The sequence below is a fragment of the Notothenia coriiceps genome, unplaced genomic scaffold, assembly GCF_000735185.1.
Source record: "Notothenia coriiceps isolate Sejong01 unplaced genomic scaffold, NC01 NC01_scaffold00022123, whole genome shotgun sequence".
Classification (NCBI taxonomy): Eukaryota; Metazoa; Chordata; class Actinopteri; order Perciformes; family Nototheniidae; genus Notothenia; species Notothenia coriiceps.
In genome coordinates, this window is record NW_011354824.1 from 211,438 (window position 1) to 236,745 (window position 25,308).

General features: G+C 39.8%; 1 protein-coding gene across 3 annotated transcripts; it reads right to left on the reverse strand.

Moving 5' to 3' along the window:
- Positions 1–13,759: 13,759 nt before the first annotated feature.
- On the reverse strand, positions 13,760–24,098 carry pitx2 (paired-like homeodomain 2). 3 transcript variants are annotated; one of them, XM_010780707.1, is made up of 4 exons: positions 23,676–24,098; positions 21,031–21,100; positions 16,497–16,693; positions 13,760–15,670 (listed from the first exon to the last, which is right to left on the reverse strand). In XM_010780707.1, the coding sequence occupies exons 2-4, from the start codon at positions 21,074–21,076 to the stop codon at positions 15,119–15,121; spliced, it is 795 nt and encodes a 264-aa protein (XP_010779009.1). In that variant the 5' UTR covers positions 21,077–21,100; positions 23,676–24,098; the 3' UTR covers positions 13,760–15,118. The 3 variants fall into 3 exon arrangements, with proteins under 3 accessions (XP_010779009.1, XP_010779008.1, XP_010779007.1); XM_010780706.1 differs by lacking the exons at positions 21,031–21,100; positions 23,676–24,098 and adding an exon at positions 17,163–17,617; XM_010780705.1 differs by lacking the exons at positions 21,031–21,100; positions 23,676–24,098 and adding an exon at positions 17,091–17,617.
- Between the last annotated feature and the right edge of the window lie 1,210 nt (positions 24,099–25,308).

Below are 25,308 nucleotides of genomic sequence, written 5' to 3' on the forward strand. Positions count from 1 at the left end.
ACCTCAAAGACGCACACCTACAGGGTAACTTGAGAGAGGGCGTCGAGTCACGACCCTTGTTCCATTAAACTACAGGAAGTCCCTCCAGGCTCTGATTCTGGTCCACAGTCCTCTCTCCTTGTACAAAAACTAGCTCGGATCAGTCATTAGCCCGCATGGTTTTTCATACCACTGCTACGCTGACGACACCCAATTAATTCTGTCCTTTCCCCGCTCAGAGACCCAGGACGTCGCACGCATCTCTGCTTGTCTAGCGGACATCTCTCAGTGGATGTCTGCTCATCACCTCAAGCTCAACCTTGACAAGACTGAACTGCTTTTCCTTCCGGGAAAAGATTGTCCCACTCTTGACCTAACAATCCACATCGGCACCTCTGTTGTTTCCCCGACTCAGACTGCAAGGAATCTGGGTGTGACCCTAGATAACAAACTGTCATTCACTGCAAACATCGCTGCTACAACCCGCTGCTGCAGATACACTCTTTACAACATCAGGAGGATACGTCCCCAGCTGTCCCAGAAAACAGCGCAGGTTCTGGTCCAGGCTCTCGTCATCTCACACCTAGACTACTGCAACTCCCTCCTGGCTGGTCTACCTGCATGTGCCATCCGACCTCTGCAGCTCATCCAGAATGCAGCGGCTCGTCTGGGCTTCAACCTTCCAAAACATTCCCACACCACGCCGCTCCTCCGCTCCCTTCACTGGCTTCCAGTAACTGCTAGAATCCACTTCAAGACACTGGTACTTGCGTACCATGCTGTGAATGGATCTGGCCCTTCCTACATCCAGAACATGGTTAAACCGTACACCCCAGCACGTGCACTCCGCTCTGCATCAGCCAAACGGCTCGCTGCACCCGCACTGCGAGGGGGACCCAAGTTCCCATCAGCAAAAACACGTAGGTTTGATATCCTGGCTCCAAAATGGTGGAATGAGCTCCCCATTGAAATCAGGACAGCAGAAAGCTTACACATCTTCCGGTGCAGACTGAAAACTCATCTCTTTAGACTCCACTTCGAGCGATAGAATTACTAACAAAGCACTTATATACTAATAAAGGGCTGGCTTATCTAAAGCCAGTTGAGTAGCACTTGAAATGTTTGGCTCTATGAAACCAGATGTACTTATATGATTCTGTTTTCTTCAAGGTTGTATCTTCCTGGTCGAATGCACTTATTGTAAGTTGCTTTGGATAAAAGCGTCAGCTAAATGCAATGTAATGTAACAATAATATTTCCCTCACAACACATTCATGTTTACTTGGAGATTTGAATATCTTCTGCAAAGTTTCTTCAAAGCATAAAGAGATCTTTCTCTGGATTACGTTGACCCACTCGGAGAAAATAAGTCACTGAAGCAATAGCAACAATCAGAATAAAAACGGTATCTTTCAAACTGCAAACGAGAAAAAGAATGTGGGGCGAGAGTGGCAATGACTTGTCACTCTAAAAATAAAAAGAGGAAGGCTGATTAAATAAAAGGAGAAGGAAGGGATCGGAAACTAAACTTAGAATAACTTTTTCTGTCAGTGCTGTTCTACAGAAACACGTTACCTATGCTGTAAAATGAAAGTACAGTGAACATTGAGATAATTCAATCATGTTTAGGACTAACATTGTTTAAATGGTTTATTTTCTAATGAGTGGAAATAGATGTATGAGTTGCAGGGGCTATTCAATGGCTATTCAAATGTTCCTCAAGTGTGTATCTTTTTAAATATATATATTTGTATAACCTTAACCTAGTACCTTTACCTTGCTGTAAGAATAATAAGACTGAATGTGTCATTTCCATTGTATCCGTCATTATCTTCTAAATTTGTATTGTGCCTTGCATATACCAGGGATGAAAAGACACTTGCTCTGTATCTTTTGAATAGTTACACTGCATGTATTTTACTAGCAAAATACATAACACTGGTGCCATGTTAAAAACAAAAGGACACCTTGAACCGTAGCTAGCTATCGTTTTAAACCAAAACATGGATTGATTTTAGTTTGATAGAATCACAAAAAAAATGCTTCTGTTTTCGCTCGATATCAGGGGGACGTCACTGGTGAAGAGTAGAGATACCAGTTACAGTTAATCTCATAACACATGACCATCAAATGACCTTGACACTGTCCTGTGCGTTAATTGGCTGATGTGTATCTAGGTAGAAATGCAGTAAGAGGAATGCTTTCCCCCTTTTTACTGTGTTATCTCCTGTAGGGGTTTCCTCTAAAAAAGACTGTTCTTCTATCACCACTAATCATACATCATGACGCAAACCCTCTTCATATCCCCGACCTTTGCGTTCGTAGAATCAGCACTTGCTACTGTAACATAACACCTTGTTATAATGTTTTTGCTCCGTGTGCTTTAAATATGCTGTGTCCGTGAGGCGAAGAACACATCTGTTCTGAAACACAAAGTTTGTTAACACATTTCTCTGGCCATCTGGATGCACTGAGGTGCAAACATGGGTTACGTTGTAGTTGTGTAAGTGTATGTGCAGAAAATGCATTGTGGTAAAACACTTTCTTGAGTAATACTTGCAACAATAGTCATCTATCAAATAAAATGCAATTATTGCTTCTTGATTGTAAGAATTTGCAGCTTCTCTCTATTTTATAATATGTTATTGTAAATGGAAGAGTTTGGGGTTTTGGACTGGTGGTTGAACAAAATAAAACATTTGAAGATGTTTGTCACTTTAGACTCTCAGTGCTTGTGATGGCCTTTTTCAGTTTGTTTTAATAAGGTTCATTAGGGTTCATTATTTTTTATTTAACTAACAATTTATCCAATAATCAGAGAAAAGTTGACTTATTTAATAATAATAATAATTATAAGTTGTAGATCTACTGTTTTCAGAAAATAAATCAACAAATATGAAATTAATGTACACAATGAACTATTCTCTCTAGACACGTGTTTGACAGTGACTTTCACTTTCAGCGCACATGCTTTTTTAAACTGCGAAAGTGTTATCAATAAAACCTGTCATTGTGAAAGTTGTCTAAGCTGATATTATCCCTCGAAGCCTACAGGACTCGCGTAACTACTTTTTGAAAAAAAAGAAAATCAAAGATTCTGTACCGACTGGCAGTGTCAGTATTTCTGAACAGTTGTAGTCTGATGCAATAACCCTGCAAAGCTTATGGCTTTAGATAGTTAGTTGATACTGATCTCAACTGAAATGTGTGTTTGTTTACTGACTGCATTTCATTGTGGCGTTGCAGAGAATGAAGGTGTGTCCACCACAGCTCATATACAATGCAGGGTCAAGATAACATTAACACCTCATAATATAATATCAATGTATGTGGGATTGCATCATCCACACTACGGCTTCAAAAAAGCAGATCAGAGTTTAATCAACGCCTTTTAGACACAGCAAAGAATATTATAAATTCACAAAGTTTAGATTAACTGAATTTACATAGTATAGGTATTCTCTATATAAGTTTTAATACATCGTAATATGTGCCATTTTCAGGGATATTGCAATCATACTCAGATTGTATTTCAATAGCAAGTAGGGTTTGCATTATTTTTTATTTTCTCAAAGAATGCCCCATAATCTAAAAAAACATTCAATCTTGCTTCAGTGGAGCAAAACTTCATTTTCTCCACCATGCTGCCATCTAGTGGTCTCCGGGTGACTCTCCAACCGAGTAGATGTGTGTTTTCTGATCTGGGCCAAACAAATTGGATTCATAATGTATGGCTTACATTACATGCCGTTTATATCATATCTGAGGACCAACCCTTGCAGTAAATCTATTCTGCAATATCTCCCAGCCCTCTGTGTGACATTGCCAATAAGATGGAGAATTGGTGATCTGATGTATGAGTGGCCAAGGTGAATGTATTGTTTTAACCAAGAGGGCACAGCTGCAGTCACAGAGTTGTGGCGTGGAAAGTGGAAATGTGACCTATTGGTTTAGAGCGGATAAAAACACATTCCCCCTGACCTTTCCGCTTCATTACCCGCCATGATACCTCATAAATTGAAGGGAATACTGTGCTGGTGTCACGACAGAAGCACGGAGGCTTTTTCTCTCCATGTCTCTCTCAGTTGTGTGAGTGTGGTTGACTGACTTTTTGTTGAATGTGTTTTGTGACATTGTAGATGTGTAGACCACATTTTAAATTACCATAATATCTGAAATGACATGGGTTATAACTAAAGTATATAAGTAATACCCTAAATAAAAAAAACAATTGTCCATGGCTATATAACAATTATATAAAATATGTGAATATGATGAAATATATTCTAATGAACAAGTTAAAAAAGAAAGGCCATTTAATACTAAAACTATGAGGTTTAAGTCAGAATGGGGAACAGGCTTGCTGAAAAGAATATCTTGTGAATTTTGTTTTTCATGAGTCAAATCTTCAAATACTGACTAAATGCTGTTTAAATAGATGTAATTATATTTGGTGCCCTCTGCTGGTTAGTTGGGTGAGACACAGACACTGAAAAACTGATACAGTTCAGGCAGATGATTGTGCACCAGCTCACAAACCAACCAACGACGAATCATCAAGAATAAAACATTCAAACATTAAAATTGTTAATTGATCAGCTTTTGGAATCATGTCACAACATTTTGAAGAATAGGTTAAATATTTCAATTCTTACTTTTTTGTGAATTAGTGGACAAGTTAAGCCACTGTTAAGCACTATTACAAATCTGTAGACGTATACACTATTTTAAGAGAGGTCATGAGTAGACTATTCCTGCCATAGGAGGCCATAAGAAATACAAAAAAGTATGCAACGGTGGTTTTTGCAGAGACAACAGCATTACACAGAACTAAGCAAACAGCATTAGACCTCACAGCAGTGTACCACACAATATATAAATGACATTATCAACAACAAATAAAAGCAGTCATGCCTATAAATAACTACAGAGGATATATCTGAGCCGACATAGCATCTCCTGCTGAGAGATATAAACCTTCATCTGTAGTCTACAAGATGCTGCTGCTGCTGCAACCATTCATCTCTCTCAGTCTGTGGATGTGCGTGTGTGTGTGTGTGTGTGTGTGTGTGTGTGTGTGTGTGTGTGTGTGTGTGTGTGTGTGTGTGTGTGTGTGTGTGTGTGTGTGTGTGTGTGTGTGTGTGTGGTGTATATCTTCTGTTTCATTAATGATAGTATATGGTGACGCCTTCCAGCAGGGATTACCACACCGTGCGCTCTGGCTCTCCCGCCGTGCGCAGTAATGAAGGAGGGCCGTGGAGACTGGAGGCACAGACGGCAGGTCGCTTTCCACCAGAGTTTACACGGCAGATGACAAATCTAGACGTGACTGTCTTACCAGAGATTAAAACTGTCTGAGAGAGAGAGGGTCGGCAGGCTTTAATGCGCTTGTTCCATCTACCTGCTTGTGCAATTTAACACGAGAGCGCTGGCTAACAGTCCAGCAAATTAAAGAAAACTGAAGAAATTGGGTGTTTTACATGTGTCACGCCCGTCTTCAACTATAGGGCAATTGCAAAACAAGCACCCAAAGCTGAGCAGTTAAATAGATGCTGTTTACACCCAATATTTGGAGGACAATTCATTGTCAATTTCATATCTTTATCCAACAAAAACTGTCATTTTGAGATGATCTATCACAACCACAAACATTCATTTCTCATCTAACTTATTTTTTTGAGATATCAAGACAACACAACAGTAGGTTAGTAAATTAAGTTCTTTATTAATATGAGGATAATGATCTTGTAGCATTTTTAAAGCAACACATAGATACTGAAGCGGATTTGACAGGTATAGAAAATGTTAATTGCACAAACAATTTAGCGTTTGCGTCTATGATAAACAAATTCATACGAGTATAAGTCTTAATGGAAAGCAATGAATCCTCAGATATATGCTATTCAAATTGCCATTCTTTAACAAGGCTGAAAAAGCCTTTTGGATTTGCATGCATTTGTAGCTCAGGTGTGTTTTAATATCTAGTTCCAGAATGCCAGTTTAGAAATGAACAACTTGGATCTTACTATAGAGATCCCACAATGTGTAACCTCCACTTACAGGAGTAATCATCGAGATTCTTGTTTTTCATTTTGCTGACATCTTTGACGCAAACTGATTATTACTGTCGTGGCTTTGGTCTTAATCCACCCATAGATCCGTTGCCAAGCAAACAGTGAGTCAACAGTGAGTTTCCTTGGATTGTTCTGTTGTTGCATTTGCTGTAGGTGGTAGATTTGTTTCTTCTGTTCGGACCTGGTTGCTAAAGCTACTAATGCTAACAGCCTTTAAAAGCATTTGAAAACACAACATGAACAACACATGTGAAGCTGGCTATATGTCGAATAGTAACACTGCATGTATTGAAAGATGGTGGAGATGCTGTGTGAAAATGTTCCATAGCATTACCTTTACTCTACTGGTTAAAGGTAGACCTGCGGCCCGCTCCCCTCCAGCTCTCTGCGGATGTTCAGATCCTGTGGAGATCAGGCAGAGAGAGCAGATCTTAGAAAGATCAATACTTCTTAGTGGATTTCCTATATCAACCACAGTTAAATCCTACCATCTGTGACATATAGGTTGAGCGTATAAGTCACTGCTGGGTGGGATCCAATCCAATAAATCGCTCCCCACACCGTCTGTTCTGGTTGGGTTGGAAATGCTGTAGGCTGGGAGAGGTGGTGGAGCTACCTGCAACACCAGGTGGAGTGCTCACTTTCCTTCACCAGTCAGTTGTTTATCTCTCTGTTCACTGCTGTTCGTCTAGACAGATCAAACACAAATGTATGATTCATTTGTGATCTTATTTAAACATATACAGATATACACAGCAAGAAGTAACCGGGAGCTAACAATTACAACATTGTTTGAGTATCAGAGCTTCTTCCTAATTATCTAAAAACTGCAAAAGTAAAAACATCAAGTTATATTTGATCAAGTAATTACTCTACTAGCTGTCACTATTTAGCTTCCTGGAGGCATGTTGCAACCCATGAGGCTGGCAGGAAACAGCAAGGACTCCAGGAAGTTGCTGCACCTGGGCAGAAAACAATAATGTTGTATGTATAGATTTGGATTTTGCTCGAACTAAGCAAATAAGACATAACATGTTGATACATTAGGCTTTTAGGTGGATTTCATATCTTTGGACGGATCCAATTGAACTGTTTTCACCCGTAGCTAAGCTAGCTAAGTTAAGTTCACGTTTACTTATTGAAAAGAAAGCAAAGTGCAAAAATTGTTCATTTACAAACTTTCTCCCTAAAACATTTTTAAAGAAAATAATATTTTGCATTCTACACATAGACGGATTTTGCGGGGGGGGCATTGCCCCCCCTAGTGGCTGAAATGTGTTACAGCATTACTAAGTTGAAAACGGTTCCAATGCAAACATTTCGTATATCAATATTTTAATAAGGTAGGACAATATTGGTTAATAATATTGTAGAGTGTTCAAGTAACCAAGGGATATAGTAGTTATCGAATAAGTATAAGATGTGCACAGTCATGATAAGTTTTACAGTTATGTAATGCACTGTTGTTGGGGGGAGAGACCGCCCCTTCCATATGAGTGTGTGTGTACGGCGGGCATGGAAAAGTCATACTCAGTGCGGTGAGCGTTGGCTTTATTGCTACTGTATCCGTAGCATCCCACGCAATAGTTGGGGCTGTGTACTGACGTCAGTAAAAAAGGTTTGCCCCCCCAAGATCAAATGTCAAACTCCGCCTATGATTCTACATTAGTTTACATCTTCTTAGTACTTTTATTCTGAAAATGGGCATTACTTTTCAAACCCTGGCACTCAATGAAGTAAATAAGATGCAAAAGGAATGCATTAAAACATTAACATATTTATAAAAAGATGGAAAATCACTTGAAAAGCTAAACATGCAGAAAGGGAAAGATCAACAACACTGGGAAAAATAAGGAAAACCAATCAATATTAGTGTTATAACCGCAGACATGTTTGTGTAGTTTTACATTTGTCTGTATATAATGGGTCCTTGTTTCAAAACAGCTGCTCACACCCAAAAAATAAACCTGTGCATCACTTTTGACCAGAGAGATGGAAAAAAAAAACGACTCCATGTTTGCACCAGAGAAAATGGAAATTGCAACATCTGGCTTTAATAGGAGAGCATCCCAAATAAATATTTTCAGGAGGAGTAAACATGTGATCAGTGTGCCGAGAACAGAGTGACTTACAGTGGCTGAAGCTTAGCTATTGGTGGATACCCTGGATGATGGGAGGTGTAGGCCTGTAACCACTGCTGCTCCGATTGGAGACAAACAGCCACTGGATCTGAAAGTAGTGAACAAAAACCTGTGGATTTTCTGTCCAATAGGAAGGAAGATTTGTTTAATCAGGTCATTTATCTGTGTGAGAAATACCTCTTTGTAGGCAATACAAGCTGACAATGGTTTATTAACGAGCTGATGCTACTCCGCTTGTTTTTTTAGCAGGATGAACAAATTCAGCATGACTAAAATAGTACCGTGAACTGGAATTGGCTGCATGCATAGAAAGCCCCATTTTAACATGCTAAGATGTTACTTATTTATTTTTGTCTTGGGAGCCAAAAGCCCTTTAGTAAAGGGTTGCCAACAGTTAGTGGGTGTAAAATGAGCTATACTGGCTATTTGCATTCACCATTTTGCAACCACAACAGTACTTATTTGAGAAACTGGGTTCAGGGCAGGAAATGAAGACTGGAAATAATAGAGTTGGAAATTCAATATGTCTTTGGTTCACTGCTCTCTTTTTAGTCCAAGTGTCATGGTGCCAGAATTTCCTTTTAGCGAAACTACAATGCAGTACTGTTCTGCATCGGAAGTCCACCACGGTATCATGGCGGTGAGAGTCTACTTTTAATATTGCTATAAACATTGAAAAATAGTTTACTATTTCACATGTCCATACATCTTACATAAGGTACATTCTTTTTACATGATGTATGAATTACATTTCAATCATTCATTCTTCAATAACTACCAAATAAAAGCACATTTCATTGTATAAATTCTACTTCCTGACTTCTAGCTTTGAAGTCAACGTGGCATAAGGCGAGGATAAATGAAGTAGCGCTTCTTCCTAAGTGGCCCTCTCCATAATATTGTGCATTTAATGCCCAAGATGCCATGTTTGTACAGCTGACATCATCATCATCATCATCATCATCATCATCATCATCATCATCATCATCATCAGTGTGTAAAGTAGGACACTAGCGGGCGCTAAAGGTTTTGTTTTCACTGGTGATACAAAAACAGCCTACTTTAAACTTTGGTGCATTTATATATGTATGTTTTGCATGATTTGACCTTTTTTCTCAAATCTCTAATCTTACCTAACATAGCAGTTTGGGATTTATGCCACACAAAAAGGTCTTCATGCGTGCAGATGGGATTAAGATGGAAATCTTTCCATAGTTTGCTTCTGTATTTGGAGAATGTGCTGTCATCTGATGTTTGATTTTCTAGAAAAGTTCAGATGGACAGCCAGGATTTCACTTATGCCACTGAACTAACATGACCCAAGTGTTAGGTAGAAGTTACACACCTTGACCATTTCTGCAGCATTTTTTTTATTCACCCTGCCTGTGAAGGGAGCATTGTACAACATGAAATGAAGATACACAAAAACAAACAAAAGCGCTCAGGTGTAATTGTCTAACTGAGGTTGGAGCCTGGGAAAGTAGAGCCGGGTTGCTCGTCAGACTCCTGGCGGCTGACAACGGCGAACAGAGGTAAACGTCAATTAAGCCGTTACAGTAGATGACAGGCCTAAAGAAAACAGCGCTGAGAGATGCCATCTGGGGCAGCCTGTGTAAACTGAAGGTGTCTGAACACGATGCTTCAGATATGGCTAAAATGTTAGCAGCTTTAGACTTGTCAGCTTAACATGAAGAGGCATGAGGAAGAAAGCCTGTATGTAACCTATAGGCTGCCTATTTATGAAATAAATGTATAATTTGTATTATCTCTCCACGTTTCTTATTGCAGTGGATTTTAAGGCATACCGGTTTCATGTGGCCAACATGCAGGCTTGGCGGTGTTTCTTACAGCTTGGTAGGTCTACTGTATTTAGCCCTAATGCCTAATAATGCCACTTAAATGGCATTTTTATCCAGGTAGTTTGAGTTTACAAGCTCTTATTCTGCAGCAGCCCACCACACAGAAACCTAGCTCCAGTAGTGGATTTATTTTACTGCTGAGTGCATTTTCACAGCTTTTGTTTCTGTTTGAAATGCTTTATGTAATCCAGTAATGGACCTCAGAGTGCAAAATGGCAAGAGATGCCTCCAAACATTTACATTTCAGTTCTTCAACAGGCGCTACAGATCATGACCTACAAAGGGTTCAGTAGTAGAAAGTACAACAAGCTGACAGATAAACTGTATTCTTTAGAGATTTTATATATTGTAAGATATGGGCCTTCTATCCAATAAATGCATAGGTCTCTCCTGGCAGATCATACCTCACTTCCAATTTCAAGGTCCATGAGATCGTGCTACTGATCTTTTCAGCATGCTTAATGTGTAGACATTGATTTTGAAGGAGAACATCTCAGATCGGTTTTGTTTTCATCCTTCTTTAATAGAACTTCAGAGAGCAGGAAGTGTGTGCGTCATGAAATTCACCCTGGTTATCTGCTCTCACACGCTCTGGCCAGCCGCCTGCCCTCAAACAGCACCAAGCCTCCAGTATGAGAGGGACTGACACAACTTCATAAAAGTAAATCCACCCACATCATATGTGCAACAGACACCAGCGATGAGCCTGTTTGAATGTCTCTTTTCGCCTATTCTTCAGCATGCAGACAAAAATGAACACAAGCAAGTCAATGTTCTCACACAAAGCCCGAGACAAATGCATATACTTCTTCACACTTTGCTCCGTGCAAACACGTGAATACAATTGCAGTGTGTCAAAAGTCAATACATGTACTTGGCATCATTTTGCTGACCCACACAGACGTTTTTAAGCTGATGTGAGGTGTTTAGAGCTCAGCTGAGATGGACGGTGGTGCATCTTGTTATGCAGAACTTCTCGGGCCTTAGGTGAGGGTGAGAATGTGTGAGGTCACACCATGTGACCTTTAGCTGAAGCCGCTGGGCCGCCATTGGTCCAGAGCCAAACCCCCAAACCCTCAAGCACCCCCCTCCCCCAGACCCACAGCAGCACTAAGAGCTCAGACAAGTTGTGTGTTTGCAAGTAGACTCTTCTCTGTGGCTATTATCCTACATGTATTCTAATCGCATATAGCGTGTTTAGTAGAATAACAGGAAATACACCGCTCAGAGCATATGTTAGAAATAACAAAGCAAGTACAAGGTGTTTTCTTTAGACATGCAGATAATTAAAAAGCAAATATACCTGCCTGTGCCACTACAGACTGTCTTGTAGATACAATTGTTGCTTAGCAAGCTAAACATTACTGAATTTCCCTTGTCTATATAAATAAAGTTTGATTTTATTTCTAGTCAGTCAGGATCTTTCCATTTTGAAAGCTGCCTGGTCTTAACCCCTAAGTCCTGCTGTGATTTAATTGTGGCTGTTGCATCACTGAAAAACTATTGATCAGAACCACCCATGCATGCTCTGAAAAATCCGAAATCTGTCTTCATTTCCTATAACCAACACACAGCTCACACACTTTCTGCTGCACATCTTGAGATGCAAACACGACCAAATACTAAACTCGTTTTAAAAAAGCTTGTTTAATATCGTCTTTAGAAGTTAATTCTGGATTTGCATAACGTCTTGAAGAGCATGCATGCAAAACAACACGTGTTCATATAGCTGATATGCTATTATGAATGAGGTCATTATAAATTAAGCTTAAATAATGTTCGTGTGTGAATTACATGCAATGACTTACTGTTGACCTGCTAAATTAATTACCCTGCATTTGGTTTGAAAACAATTATTAAGAAGTATCCAACTTTATATTCTGTTCCCTCTTGGTTGAAATGCTGCTATGAAACATGCAAACAAACGTGTTTATTTTTCATAAGAAATGCAATATTTGATTTCCAGGCCTCATTAGCGTAACATTAGAAAACACGCTCCCTAAAAGCTCGCAGCAGCGTTATTACCAAACTCCCAGCCCGCGCTGCGTGCATATTGAGAGACTGTTAATTATTTAGATTGGAGGTGTGGCGATACATGTTTGGATATTTGCACTTGCTCGCTTTCTATTTGAATTCCCACAGGAGAGCTGTGTCTCCTCGGTGTATTACTTACTCCGCATTCGGATTGTTTTCTCTGCTGGCGGAACGAATCTCACATTAAGATGTAGTAGTGTGCTTTAGGTGTCCGAAAACGGAGGCAGGGCAAATATGATTTTAGCTCAAACGGAGATTGTTTGTTGAAATATGAACTACATATTTTTTAAGTTCATTCACTATATTTCTCAGCTAATATTATGCATGGTTATTCCTTTTTTCCTGTTCTAAAATGAGTTTGGTTTGACGCATAAATGACACTGCAGCGTCTGAATTTAGAATATTACTTTCAACTAAAAACGTGAGCAGAATTTAAGTAGCCATGGAGTAAAACAAAGCCGATTTTGTGACATTTCTCTGCGAAAATATATAACATAAGTGAACATGCAGCTGTAAAGCTAAAAAGCATGCTGTTTTCCATGTAAACTTGAATACGCTCTTACCTTGTGCAGGCTGGAGAGAGGCTAAAGGTCTGCTGTCCTGCGCGCCGTTTCAGCCAAATGAACACTTCCCTCCTCTCTTCGGGTCATCCTCTGTTCACATGTTGATTGTGTGGATGTGTATTAGGAATGCAGACTTGCGTATTCGTCTCAGCAGCAGCCGAGACTTATCCCCTGTCAGCTGATTCTTGCTCCTCGTCAGCGACTCCATCAAAAGGTGACACTTATTTTTGAGCGAGAAAGTCTAATTGTGTAGTTAGAGTTCAATAGTTCAGGCTGCAGGATGTGCACTGCAGCTCGGATTTTGTTGTATTCATGGATGTAAAATCCATGAAGAATGCTCTTGTGTTTATTTATTATTTTGTTGCAAAAACATTTGGACTCATTTATATCTACTAATAATAACCTTCCCTTTGGAGATGAATAAAGGCCTCTTTAAGCATGATATTAAATCAGCTCCTTTACCAACGACCAGGTTTTTTTCTTAAATATTATAGTTTATATGGTATTGAATGATTTAATAGAATACCAACAAAGATCAACATTATGAGGATTAAATATTACCGAAACTCACCCGGCAAACCAAAAGGCGAAGGCTACTTTTGTATTTGTCTGTTTTCTTTGGGGATTGTAACGGTGTCTCCTACTTGTAGCCACGAATCTGCACCCGTCCCCCGCCTGCCCAACATACCTCTTTATCGGTGTGTGTGTGTGTGTGTGTGTGTGTGTGTGTGTGTGTGTGTGTGTGTGTGTGTGTGTGTGTGTGTGTGTGTGTGTTTTTGAGTGTCTGTGCGAGTGTTTGCTTAAGCTTGTAATTCATCGTTGTCCTAGACCGTAGCTTTGCTTTGGCTCATTTGCGCACTATAAAGCATGACTTAAACAGTGCCCAATTACAAAGAGGGGGACAATTCAAACGCAAACAGATAGTGTGAGTCAGTAGGCTGCATAAGGATAATTAAAAAGGGAGCAACGCTTATTATGAACACAACTTCTAAACAATATATTTTTGAGTTATTTATATTTCACACATTTTATAGATAATCTTCATGGATTAATACAAATGTAGTAAAGAATCCAATAATTTATTTAAAGCTGTTTATTGTGAACGTTTCCCAAATAATCCCCTTAAGGGAGAATCTCTCCTGAGTTCAAACACTGGAAGAAATAACAAACCCTAATGGACTGTTGTCGCCATTGTGTGGTCCCCCTCCTGTTTGTTGATTCCCGTGTTATTTCAAGCACCAGTGCCCAGCTTGGCTGGGCAGGCAGACAGACATGTATTCAGCAGTTAATCTGACGGAGCATCTCGCTGATGTGTATTGGAGCGGCCATTGTTTTCCTCTATAGATTAGCCGCACAAGCACCTCACATAATCGAAAGGCTATAGACAGACTGTCATTGCTTTACACTCCACTAACAGACTACCAACACAAAGATTCAATAACATCAGAATGTTTTTGAACAATATATTTACTTCCATTAAATAAAACACAATAGTTTTTTTGGATGTTGAAAAAAACAAACATAATTCCGTACCAAATAGTATACACAGAGCAAAAAACCAAATAATTTGTCGCAGGAACATTTTTGATGCTTCTTTTTTTTTTTTATCCAGAATTGCTATTCTAAGTCGATATTCACACAGACATTAATAATAAATTTATAATATGTTAGAAACACACAACTGGTGCGTTTTAGTATTTACATTCCCTTTTTGTTTGCAAGCAAAACATGATTCCTTTTTAGGTTTTTTTTTTTTCACATGCGTTGATAAATTGAACCTGGAGAGGACTGGAGGGTTATAGCGCATTCGCTTCAACAAACAGGAGATGATAATTCAAATATATATACAACCTTTTCAGTCAACAACAAACGTCCAAAATCCACCAGAAAAAAAACCCTCACGAAGAGCTATGAAGAATAAAACAGGCCTTTTTGTTTACTGTGGTGCGGTTTGAAGCAGGCCTGGACTCATCAAAGGGGAATAAACCTAAAATCTCCCATTTCAGTTTTGACTCCGACCTGGAGTTTAACTTGTTTCAGTGGTTCAGTCTTCTAGTGCCCTTTTTTGAAAAATGAAAAAGTAGTTGTAGTAGTCTCTTGTTCCTGTGGCCGGCTGTTTGTGATTACCCACACACTGCAAAAAATGACCCCCATAACAAACCAATAGGTCTTGTAATCACCCTAAAAATCTAATGCTTTCCCCCAAAAATAAACGGATGGAATAGTCTCACTTGTTTCTTTAAGGAGTGTGGGGATGTTCAAGAAACAAGTGGCAACAACTTGATGGAAAAAGTGAGAATAATGCAAGTCACAATCCAACAAGAAAAAATCAAGAAATGTCCTGAAACACGTGTAAAAAGTACAATTATCTCACTGCTAGACTCCCTTTAGAGAAAAACAACACTTATAGCGTCACTACACCTATAATGACTTGCTAAGGGGGTCATTGTTTACTGTGCAGGTAGGTATTAGACTGGTCTGTCCACGGCGTACTGGCAGGCGCTCAGATTAGCGGCCGGATTCTGCACGTATCCAAAACTCGAGTGCTGCTTGGCTTTCAGTCTCAGGCTGGCCAGGCTGGAGTTACAAGTGTCCCTGTACACATAAGGGGGGGTCGGAGGCGCGTAGGGGCACGCCGAGGTGGGCACCCCCGAGTTGAGGGACGGGTTACTGAGGTTGTTCAAGTTATTCAGGCTGTTGAGGCTGGAGCCCGGCACCCCGGTCACCGCCGAAGGAACCATGCTGGAAGTCATGGAGGATATGGAGTTGGGCGGCGAGAACATGTTCTGCGAGGATAAGGGGTTGACATTCATGGAGTTGAAGAAAGGGAAGCTTTTGGTAGATAAAGACGCCGACGTGAGGCCCTTGGCGGCCCAGTTGTTGTACGTGTAGCTCGGGTACATGTCTTCGTAGGGCTGCATGAGTCCATTGAACTGCGGGCCGAAGCCGCTTTTGCAGAGCTCGGCTTGTTGGTTTCTTTCCCGTTTCCTCCATTTGGCTCGCCGGTTCTTGAACCAAACCTAGAGCGAAAGAAATTAGAGAAGGTTAGAAAATATATATTTTTGAAATACTTAATTTACTAGCCTCTATATTTATTGAAATAGCCAATATGAGTTCTACATGTAATTATATATTTTTAATTTAAATCCACACGAAGCGTATATTAGTAAATAATATTATGTTTGTAAATCCTAAAAATATATGTCTGTTTTCATGTGCAGACAATTCTGCCTTGATTCATTTTTTATCTTCGCAGAATACACACTGGGCTCTCACTGCAACATCCTAATGTGTATTCCTCTGTAGCCTGCAAATACTCTGACCTTAATCACACAGCACCAGGGCGACAATCGCAAAATACAAGCTTTGCACCTCTTTCACACGAACAGGAGAACACGACTGGTATCTGCCCCCGACAAATGTCAACAACCTTAACTGTTAACCACCTCTTAGCATGTAATTACACTTAATAGGCAAATAACAATTAATTAGCTGATGCTATATTCTATTATGAAATTACTGAACTGATTTAAATGTGCCCAGAAACACAAATAATTTGAAAATGCTTATTTTGCATTATGTGATTAGAATTATATGGACAAAGATATACAATCTAATTCAATTGAGCTCGTACCAGGAGTTTATTTAAACAAGAGTCTGATTATTTGTTTCCCAGCTCAAAACTATATACTACATTATTTTCGAGAAAAATTCAGCCGTGCGTAAAGTTTGGTGTCAGTGCGTAAAAATAAGGAATCGTATTGGGAGGTTAACCGGGCACTTGGCACAAATTACCCGAAATTACACACACGGATTGTTTTTATTTGTACCCAAGGGAGCACTCACCCTGACCCGGGCCTCTGTGAGGTTGGTCCACACGGCTATCTCCTCCCTCGTGCTCATGTCCGGGTAGCGATTCCGCTGGAAAGTGGCCTCGAGCTCCTGCAGCTGCTGGCTGGTGAAGTGAGTCCTCTGCCGCCGCTGCCGCTTCTTTTTTGGGTCATCTGAAGAGTCGTCGTTTTTATTTTGGTTCTTTTCTTTTTCTGTCAAGAGGAAATAAATTGATTTAGTCTGGGTCAGGCGAATTAAGGCCTGTATGCTATAGAGAGGGGGGAAACAATCCTGAATCCATGACAGTGTTGGAGGAAATGCTCTGATGCACAATATAAACAGTTTTTTTTGCTTTGTTTTACTTCGCTTCCTTTTATTTTATTTGAATTCATAATGTTATATTATTATTATTTAATGGGTACGGATCATATCTATTAATGCCAGGGTAATTTCAGTCGCACAACAAAAGCTCTCTTTACTTTGCATAACACAGAACTTTTCACACCAGAGACAAGTGTCAAAACTAATTACGTGTTGGTCTAATGACAGCGATAATCGCCCTTTTTGCATGCACAATAAACTCCCTATACGTTGATAAATATGAGCCACCTTTTGTTTGATATCGAGATGACATCTGCGGCGCCTTGCTGCAAACATCTGCCCCCCCCAAGCGGTTCTTACCGACAGACTCCGGACTGGACGTGTCCGACACTGTGTGCACCTCTAACCGGTGTTTAGAGTCCACAGACCGCTGCAGCGGCTGTAAAGTAGAGGCCATCGCCAGAGCCGTGTGGTGCGTGGAGGCAAGTTTATTCCCTGTGAGGTGGTGATGGTCTGTGTTTAGAGGATCCCTCATAGAGTTCATTGGCGGAAGATCGCAAAACTGGCTGTCAAAAGCAGAGTAAGTCCCTCTAGTACAGCAAGGATAAGCGGGAAGTCCGTCTGCGGAATTTGTTCGGTTCTCCAAAAAACGCGCACCAGAACAGTCCCTCTTGCGGTTGAGATAAAATCTTCTTTCTGTTAAAACTGGAAAATGCTTTAAAATAGGCCATTGAGTGCTGCCATACTAGCTCCGGCAGTAAACAGTGGCTACCTCGGCTGACTATCAGAGTGACAAGGACAGGTAGGTGATATTAGATCCAGAGGCATACACTACACTGCTCTCTCTTCATTTCAGCTGCGCCTCTCTCCACAGCTCCACGTCACCGAGTTGTGCCCGCCCCCTCTCTGACAGGCACACGCATGTGGATATGACTGTGTGCCCAACCAACCGGAGCTCGCAGAAACGAGATATGTGTGCCAATGTGTTTATGCCGGAGCTGGCGCTTATTTTTCATTTCCAAATAAAAGCATGTAAAGAGAGATGGGACGCACGGTGTACCCACGGTGCTCCGTTGCGCAGCAGCCCAAGACCAAATAAAAATGAAAATAACACAGTTTGGCCTCATTTTATGAGATGGGTCCAGTGGCCCAGTAAAACGATGCAGTTCTATTGATACCCAAGTTGAGCCGCAGGCTCTGTCACTGCAGTTTACTCAGGGACTCTTTGTGGATCAAGCGAGCCACCGAGCCGATTGTATTGAAAGCCGTATAAAGAAAAGAGGCACACTGAATATCAAACAACAGACTGCAGCACAATGATCCTGTCAAAAGACACGCTGTTTAAAATATGTCTAAACAGTGCATGGCTATGCCAAACGTTATCATGTAGAGCAAGATAACGGTACGTTACTTGTGTCAGTATTACCGAAAGGCAAACAAATGCATTGAATGTAAGCATTATCTGTATAATCTTCATAATCTTACTTGAATATAAAGTACAACGTTCTGTGATATCCACTTAGGAAAAGCATTGTCATACTACTTGTCAAATGAGACGATCCTCTGGCCCTCCCCAGAGTTGACGTTCAAATATCCATTAAATGAACCCCACCGGAGCGCAGTTAACCACCAGACTCAGGTTGTTGACGGCGGATTACTTTATCTGGGTGCTTAACTGGATGTCTCTCCCCACTTTGCGTTTGGACCCCTCAGTCTTTCCCAGCCAGCACTCCTGTAGTGTTTTTTCTTCTAATCTGATAAGACTCTCATTTGCCTAAGAATTTCTGAAGGAGGACTTTTAATGAGTTTGAGTAGATATGCCAGCACATTTCTTTAACCTATAACTCCCCAAGGATTTAATGCGTAAAGGCAAAGTAAACGCGTCTCATCAAACACATGCGGGTTTAATTTTCAAGGTGGGAGATTCAATCAATCAAATCAATCACATTTTATTTATACAACCCAGTATCCCAAATTATAAATTGGCCTTCGGGGACTTTACAATACAGCATGTCCGTAGACCCTTGCAGGGAAAAACCGGTGGATGAGAGAGATATGTCAGCTGCATAACAGGTGATGGAGAGAGGACACGTCCACGCCAATTAGTGCGGTCAATTCAACTGGAAATGAAAAATGACTTTTTCATTTTTCATCTTTTTCTAATTCCATTTCACGATTGCTTGATCACCCTCCTCACTATCACACTTCCCATCTCCACGTGTCCAGGCGGACGCCCATTCAGCCAGCACATTTGGACTTGGCGCTGTTAAGAAGTTATGGGCTAATCCCGTGAAAGCCCCTGATGTATAAATACCAGCAGACCATAGACTGAATTCAACATACACACAGACACACACATACGCACAAGCGTACTCAGCGGTAGGGATGAGACATTATTAAAACATATGGTAGCCAAAAGCGTCTGAAAGTGCATTGTAACCTTGTTTGGAGGACTAAATACTTTGGATTTTAACTCATAATCATCATATGCAATGTTTTTGTCATTATTTGTGGGTAAACAATACAGGCCTCTCACAACGTTTCTAAAAATGAACCAAAAGGTGTTTTTAAAATGAGTATTTGTATATTCAAATATTATCAGGGCTATTTTATTATGAATAATGTCGTGCATTAGATATATTTGATTCTAAAAATAAAACATTTTACATTTCAAAATAAGGCTGTTTGATAAAAAAACATAACAATACTAGACAAATATTTTCCTTGTCTTATTTTCGGCCCAGCAGCGAACACTGTGTTGCTCCTTTTTTCCTTTACGCCGTATTGTAATACTAAACTTGAAGTGGATTATCGGTTTCCTCTTCATTCCTACCTTCTGAATGCTTTATCTCTCTTCTGCGGATTACTGCGCGCAATAGGCCTCCGCCATTGAGGGCCATTAATTAGCAATTCAGTCAATATAGGGGGAGACGACAAGGCTTTTTACATAGGATTAAGGGGACATCAGATTCCTCCATTAGTATATTCCTCCTCACGGATGGGCTTTCATTATACATTTAGTTTTCCCCGGAGTCAATCCAACAAGCGCTGCATATATTACAGCAAAACAGTTGGCGCTGGTGTGTCTTTATCTGTGAGCATCCCTCCCCTCCGTGTAATTCTGTTTTTATTTTAGTTATCCTATTATTCCTAATCGATGGTTGTTCACATTGTGCAGCCGAGGAGCTATGATCATCCTGCCCTCTGCCACATACACAGCCCCATCAATGTCGGCTAAATGAGACGCAATGAGGCGTATTGGTTATTCGTTTAAGACCCTAACAACACCTGATGTAATTTCCCTTTCCACATTGGAGAATAATTAATAAATCCCAGGCTTTGCCGAGCATGGGATTTAAGCTTTTGTTTAGTCTCTTTTTGTATATTTTGTATTTGTAGTTGTTTCTGGTAATATGATCAAAATACTAAACCACATTGTTTGTCATTGTGGACAAGCTTTCCTGTGCCTAATGCAAGTACATGTTTAATTGAAATGGTCTACTACATTTAGTGAGAGGTCATATATGACAATATTCATTTTCCAATAACTAACGTGGCTGCAGAGCTGCATCCCGATCAAATAATCGGATGATGCTCTGAAGCTGCAGCTCCACTTTCTAGCACCAGGTGTCCCTCTAACACAGCACACACCACGGACTCACACAACTTCTCACACCGACAAGCAAAAGAAACCAGAATAGTACCAATCATTTTGGAACAAACTAGTAACATCCACTACAAAAAGTCCAAATAAAACAGCATTTTATCATCATCTCAGAGTACTGAACTGTGGGTTAAAAATGGGATATTATTTTGTGAGACATTAACGTTATTTTGGCTTTTTTTTTTAAACTTTTTTTTTTAAGGTTGTTTTAAGAAACCTCGAAAAACTATTAGCTCACCAAATACTAAAACAGAACAGCTCAGGTTTTAGGAAGCGTATATCCGTGTTTAGGCCACTTTTGAATTAGGCAAATAAAAAAAGAATGATGTTGATGAAAAAATGTATTAGCTGTAAATAATAAGTGAAAATCAGCACACACGTTGACCTTTAGCCTGCATTATTATCAACAGCACCGTTCTGTGTAAATAGAATAACATAAACAAAAAATAAAATACTTGTATGTAAAATTCAAAAGATAATAGGTCTATTTTACTAATTACCAAACACGTTTTATTTTTACTTCAATCTGTTGGAATTGTGATGGGTGATGGATTAGATACTCACCTATTTGCGCGCAGGTGGTGGCCAGTTTGCGGCAGTGGGAGTCCATTATGGCAATTTAAGGAAACCGCTTCTGGAACAACAGACAAAAGAGACATAATTAGCCTTTAAGTCTGGTAAACAACCCCGCTGTGTTGGTCACTGACATCCAACTCTACTTCTGCAGTCAATACTTTCTGGAGTCAACAGAAGACTAAAAGGAATAGTGGTGTGCTCAAAGGATAAATATCCGATTACAAGACAAAAGTGATGGTGGTCTTGAGGAAAGATTTCAAATGGATGGAGAGAAAAAAAAATCAGACATTCAACTCGTGTGATAGCAGGCTCAGTAAAGATCATTATAATGAGGTAAATGCATTCCAAATGACATCAAGTTCGGATTTCATTGATGATTTCTTTTAGTGAGTCTTATTCACATGTCAAAGTCTGATTTTTTGTCGGAATGAGGCAGTGATTCACCTATTTAAAGTTTAATTAACACGAGTCAGGAAATAACTGCCAATATTAGAATATATAGCAGAAAGTTACTTAGAAAATATCTCTGAATAAGTAAATGCAATAATTTGTGTAGGATAACAAATCATATTTGTTTTATTTGATTTAGGAAAAATAGGAGTCAAGCATTCCCATTTATTGCATGTTATGTATTATTTATTTTTTCCAGCGTCAGATTTATTTTCGTGCAGTCTGAAAATATAAAACCTTCCGTGTTGTGCATGAGCTGGGTCTTGTGTTTTGGTGCAGCCTGCAGAGGAGAATGAAGTGATTCCGCAGTAAAATCACGGGATTACAGTCTGATTGAGATGTCTGTCGCTGGGATATTACAAAATTCATTATCGCAGCCCTCATACTACCTCGATATGAAGTTACACAGATGGGGTTTTATTAGTCCAGGCTCACAATGTTTGCTTATGATAATTCAACTTGGGGGGAATTTGCATGCAGTCATGCTGTTAACCATTTTCCCCAGCTCTTCCCTTCACCTGCTCTACATCCTTTGCGAGCCTTTTTTTCTCCTATTCAGAAGATGCAGATATTGGAGGTTAAGTTTTACTGCGTGTACCTGCACAACCTTTCTTCTCATCCATCCTTTACATCCCCACTGCAAAATGAAATAGTGGGGGTCAGCCTGTAAGGTGTAAGGTTATTGCAAGCGGCTCAGTGTTATCTAATCAGTGAGATTTAATGAGGGGCTCCTTCCAATATTTCAGCCTGCTGGCTGCTCCGCGGCCTCTGAAACCACAACCGGTGTTATTTATGCATTTCCCTGTATTTTATTATTACTGTGTAAAAAAGAATGGTGTAACAAAAAAATATCGACTTATTTTCTACATTGATTTATTCCCTATTTATTTCACGTATCTGTTATTTTTGTAGATTTGAAATGTAAAGGTATGTATTTCGTTAACATGTAGGCTACATACAACTACCATTTAAAAAGGAAAAAAAAGAGTTGTCTATATTATGAAATGCATTTACATGTTAGTAAAAAATCATATGTTGCTTGTTTAAAAACGCATATGGGGCAAATATAGTTAATGCCTTAACACAGCTTTTAATAGAATTGAGGCCTACAACTTTTATAATAATAACACAATGATTTCAGGAAATTAATCCTCATTATACATATTTAGTGCTGTTTTTTTTACTTTACCACATTGAAGAACTATGAGCGTTTTAAAGAAATAGCTGCGTTCATTTCATAATTACTCCTATTAATCCCGTTCTTCCATTCATTCTCACTGCACCGACCTCAGCACCAACAGTTGATGTGAATCAGTGACTCACGTGGCACGAGGCCCAGTGCAGACAGAAAGCTGGCATTGCCTCGCACTGGCTTTACTTCTGAAATTAACACCGTGCAGCATGAGAGAGCAGCCTTTACCGGGAGAAGCTAACCTCCACCATATGGTCCCATATTAATTAAAGAAGCGAGACCGTGTACGTCGCCTCTTTTTTACCCAAATGCTTTTCTTCCTGTAATGCAAAACAATTCAAAGGAGGGTCAAACTCATCTGAACTCATGATACTCCTTTCGATTAACAGGGTTATTTAAACTTTGCTTTAAGAGCTTACTCACCATTTTATTTAGGCCAGTGAAGGAGAGTTAATACTTTTTGTTGTTAGGTTCACCCACACTTTTACGCATTTGTGCGTGAATTTACGCAAACATTATTAATAACTTTAGAGCAATAAACTGAACTGAGACTAAGTCAGGCACGAAATATACTTTCAATTGACATTATTTCGTACAAAATGTTGGTAATCAGAAGATTCAACTACGTGACCATTTTACGAAATGCTCAAATGTCTATTTTTTTCAGATATTTTTATTTAGATTTAACTATTTACTTATGCATATCACAAACGGTAAAAAATACAATTTTTTAATGATTCCGTTTATTTTATTTCCGCGCACTCCATCACCGCTAATGATACATCATTATCATCTGGCGACCTGTAAGGCGAACCCTGCCCTCACAGCACTTCATGCTGCTTTCTGTTACAGCCATGGCTTTGAAATTCCGACAGAAACACGCCGAGCAGGCAAAACACGAAGTGGAACAAATCCATTCACTTGCATTAACTCACAACTCAGTTTTATTTATTGTAGGCTAGTGCCTCTGCTCCTCCTCTGCTGCACTTACCAGTTGTAGACACCGGTGGGGTTGTCTGTCCCAGCCGTCGGCGTTTTATTCTATATGGAGATAATTCCACCGTCCAAACACACTCGGACACCAGGAATTGTGTTTATAGCGAAAATACAGGAAACTTCAAGGTCCAGTATAGCTTAAATCTAAGTTTCTGTCCGGAAATGTGAATCTGGCGTGGATGTGGCTCCCCGCTATGTTATCCAAAAAAAAGACGCAGTGCTACCTTTTAGGATAGTTTCATTTATGCGCATAAATAACCATCTATTTACGGTGCGAGTAGAAATAGCGAAGGAGGTGCTTTCATCCGAGTCTCCCCTTGGTTCGTCCTCTTCTGTCTTCCTTAACTTTTCCCCCCTTGAAAGACGCTCCAGTGGCGCATTTTTTTCCTCCTTCTTTTGAGCTCAGAGGGACCCCGCGTGTGTGTGTGTGCCTTTTTAAAGGGGTGTGTTTGTGTATGTATGCGCCTGTGTAGTCTAGCAGAGGGCAAACTTGGAGCTTCTCAACTTTCAACAACAATCAAACAAAAATTCCGGATGGCATCTTTAAAAAGCACACGCATGTTAAAGACAAATACACAAAACACTGATATTCCTGTCAGCCCTCCCCGCTGTGTTTACTGTAACATTACACCATGTGAGGTGCAGGCATACAACACATATAATGCTTCAATCTACCTGAACCCAACCCGTAATTTGCAACAAGCAACTCAAATGCTTATTATCTAAACTCAGCGTGCGCAAAAATAAACAACCTTCATAAACACGAATTCATGACTAACCTATACTGGCAGTCAATTTAAAGAAATGCTGTATATTTAAAGTCACAACTACGGATTCCTAGGCAGGCTATTATGTAATCAGCAAATTAGAATCCAATTAATGCTGAATTAGCATATTGTTTGCACTAATTTAACACTTTTTTAGAAACACAATATTTAGAATATTGAGAGTAAAACATAACCGTATAGGCTATTTAAATGTCTGCATTATAGGCTCCTCCAGGGCCAGACATAGCCCTATCGTGTTGCGGATTTATGTGCAGATGAAGTGAACAGCTGGCTCGGATGCAAATGTTCTATATAGATCCGTTTCGTTGGATACAGACTGATTTTCCCTTTCGCATTTTAAGTGAGGCGAGCAGACCGGACGTAGGCCCGCGTTCCCTGCGCCTAATCCGTTTTTTACATTTTTAGTCATACTCCCATTAAACCAGTAATTAATGCGCACGTACACACGGGAATTTGCAGGCAATAGGGGACACTGAAGCAAAGCAAGCGCATCATCTAAACCTCCACTCCCCGAACTAAATTCGGTGTATGTTTGGATCCTTTTATCCCAAACAATGTGGTGATATAATAGCCTAAATGCTTACTGCTGCCTTTTAAAGACTTATAAAGGAGGAATTACAAAAGTAAATGTATGTTTTAATAGCTGCTCAGGTCAGATTTATTTAGTCAAGAGTACAGATATTAAATAAAATCAGTTTAAGCACAGATAAAATCCTCTTCTACAAAGGCCCAATAAGGCCATATTTTATTAATTTTCCACTTTCGTAAGCACACGTGTGGAGAGAGGCAGCGAGAGAGCGTTGGGTCAAATGTAAACCAATATAGGAACAAATAAATAAA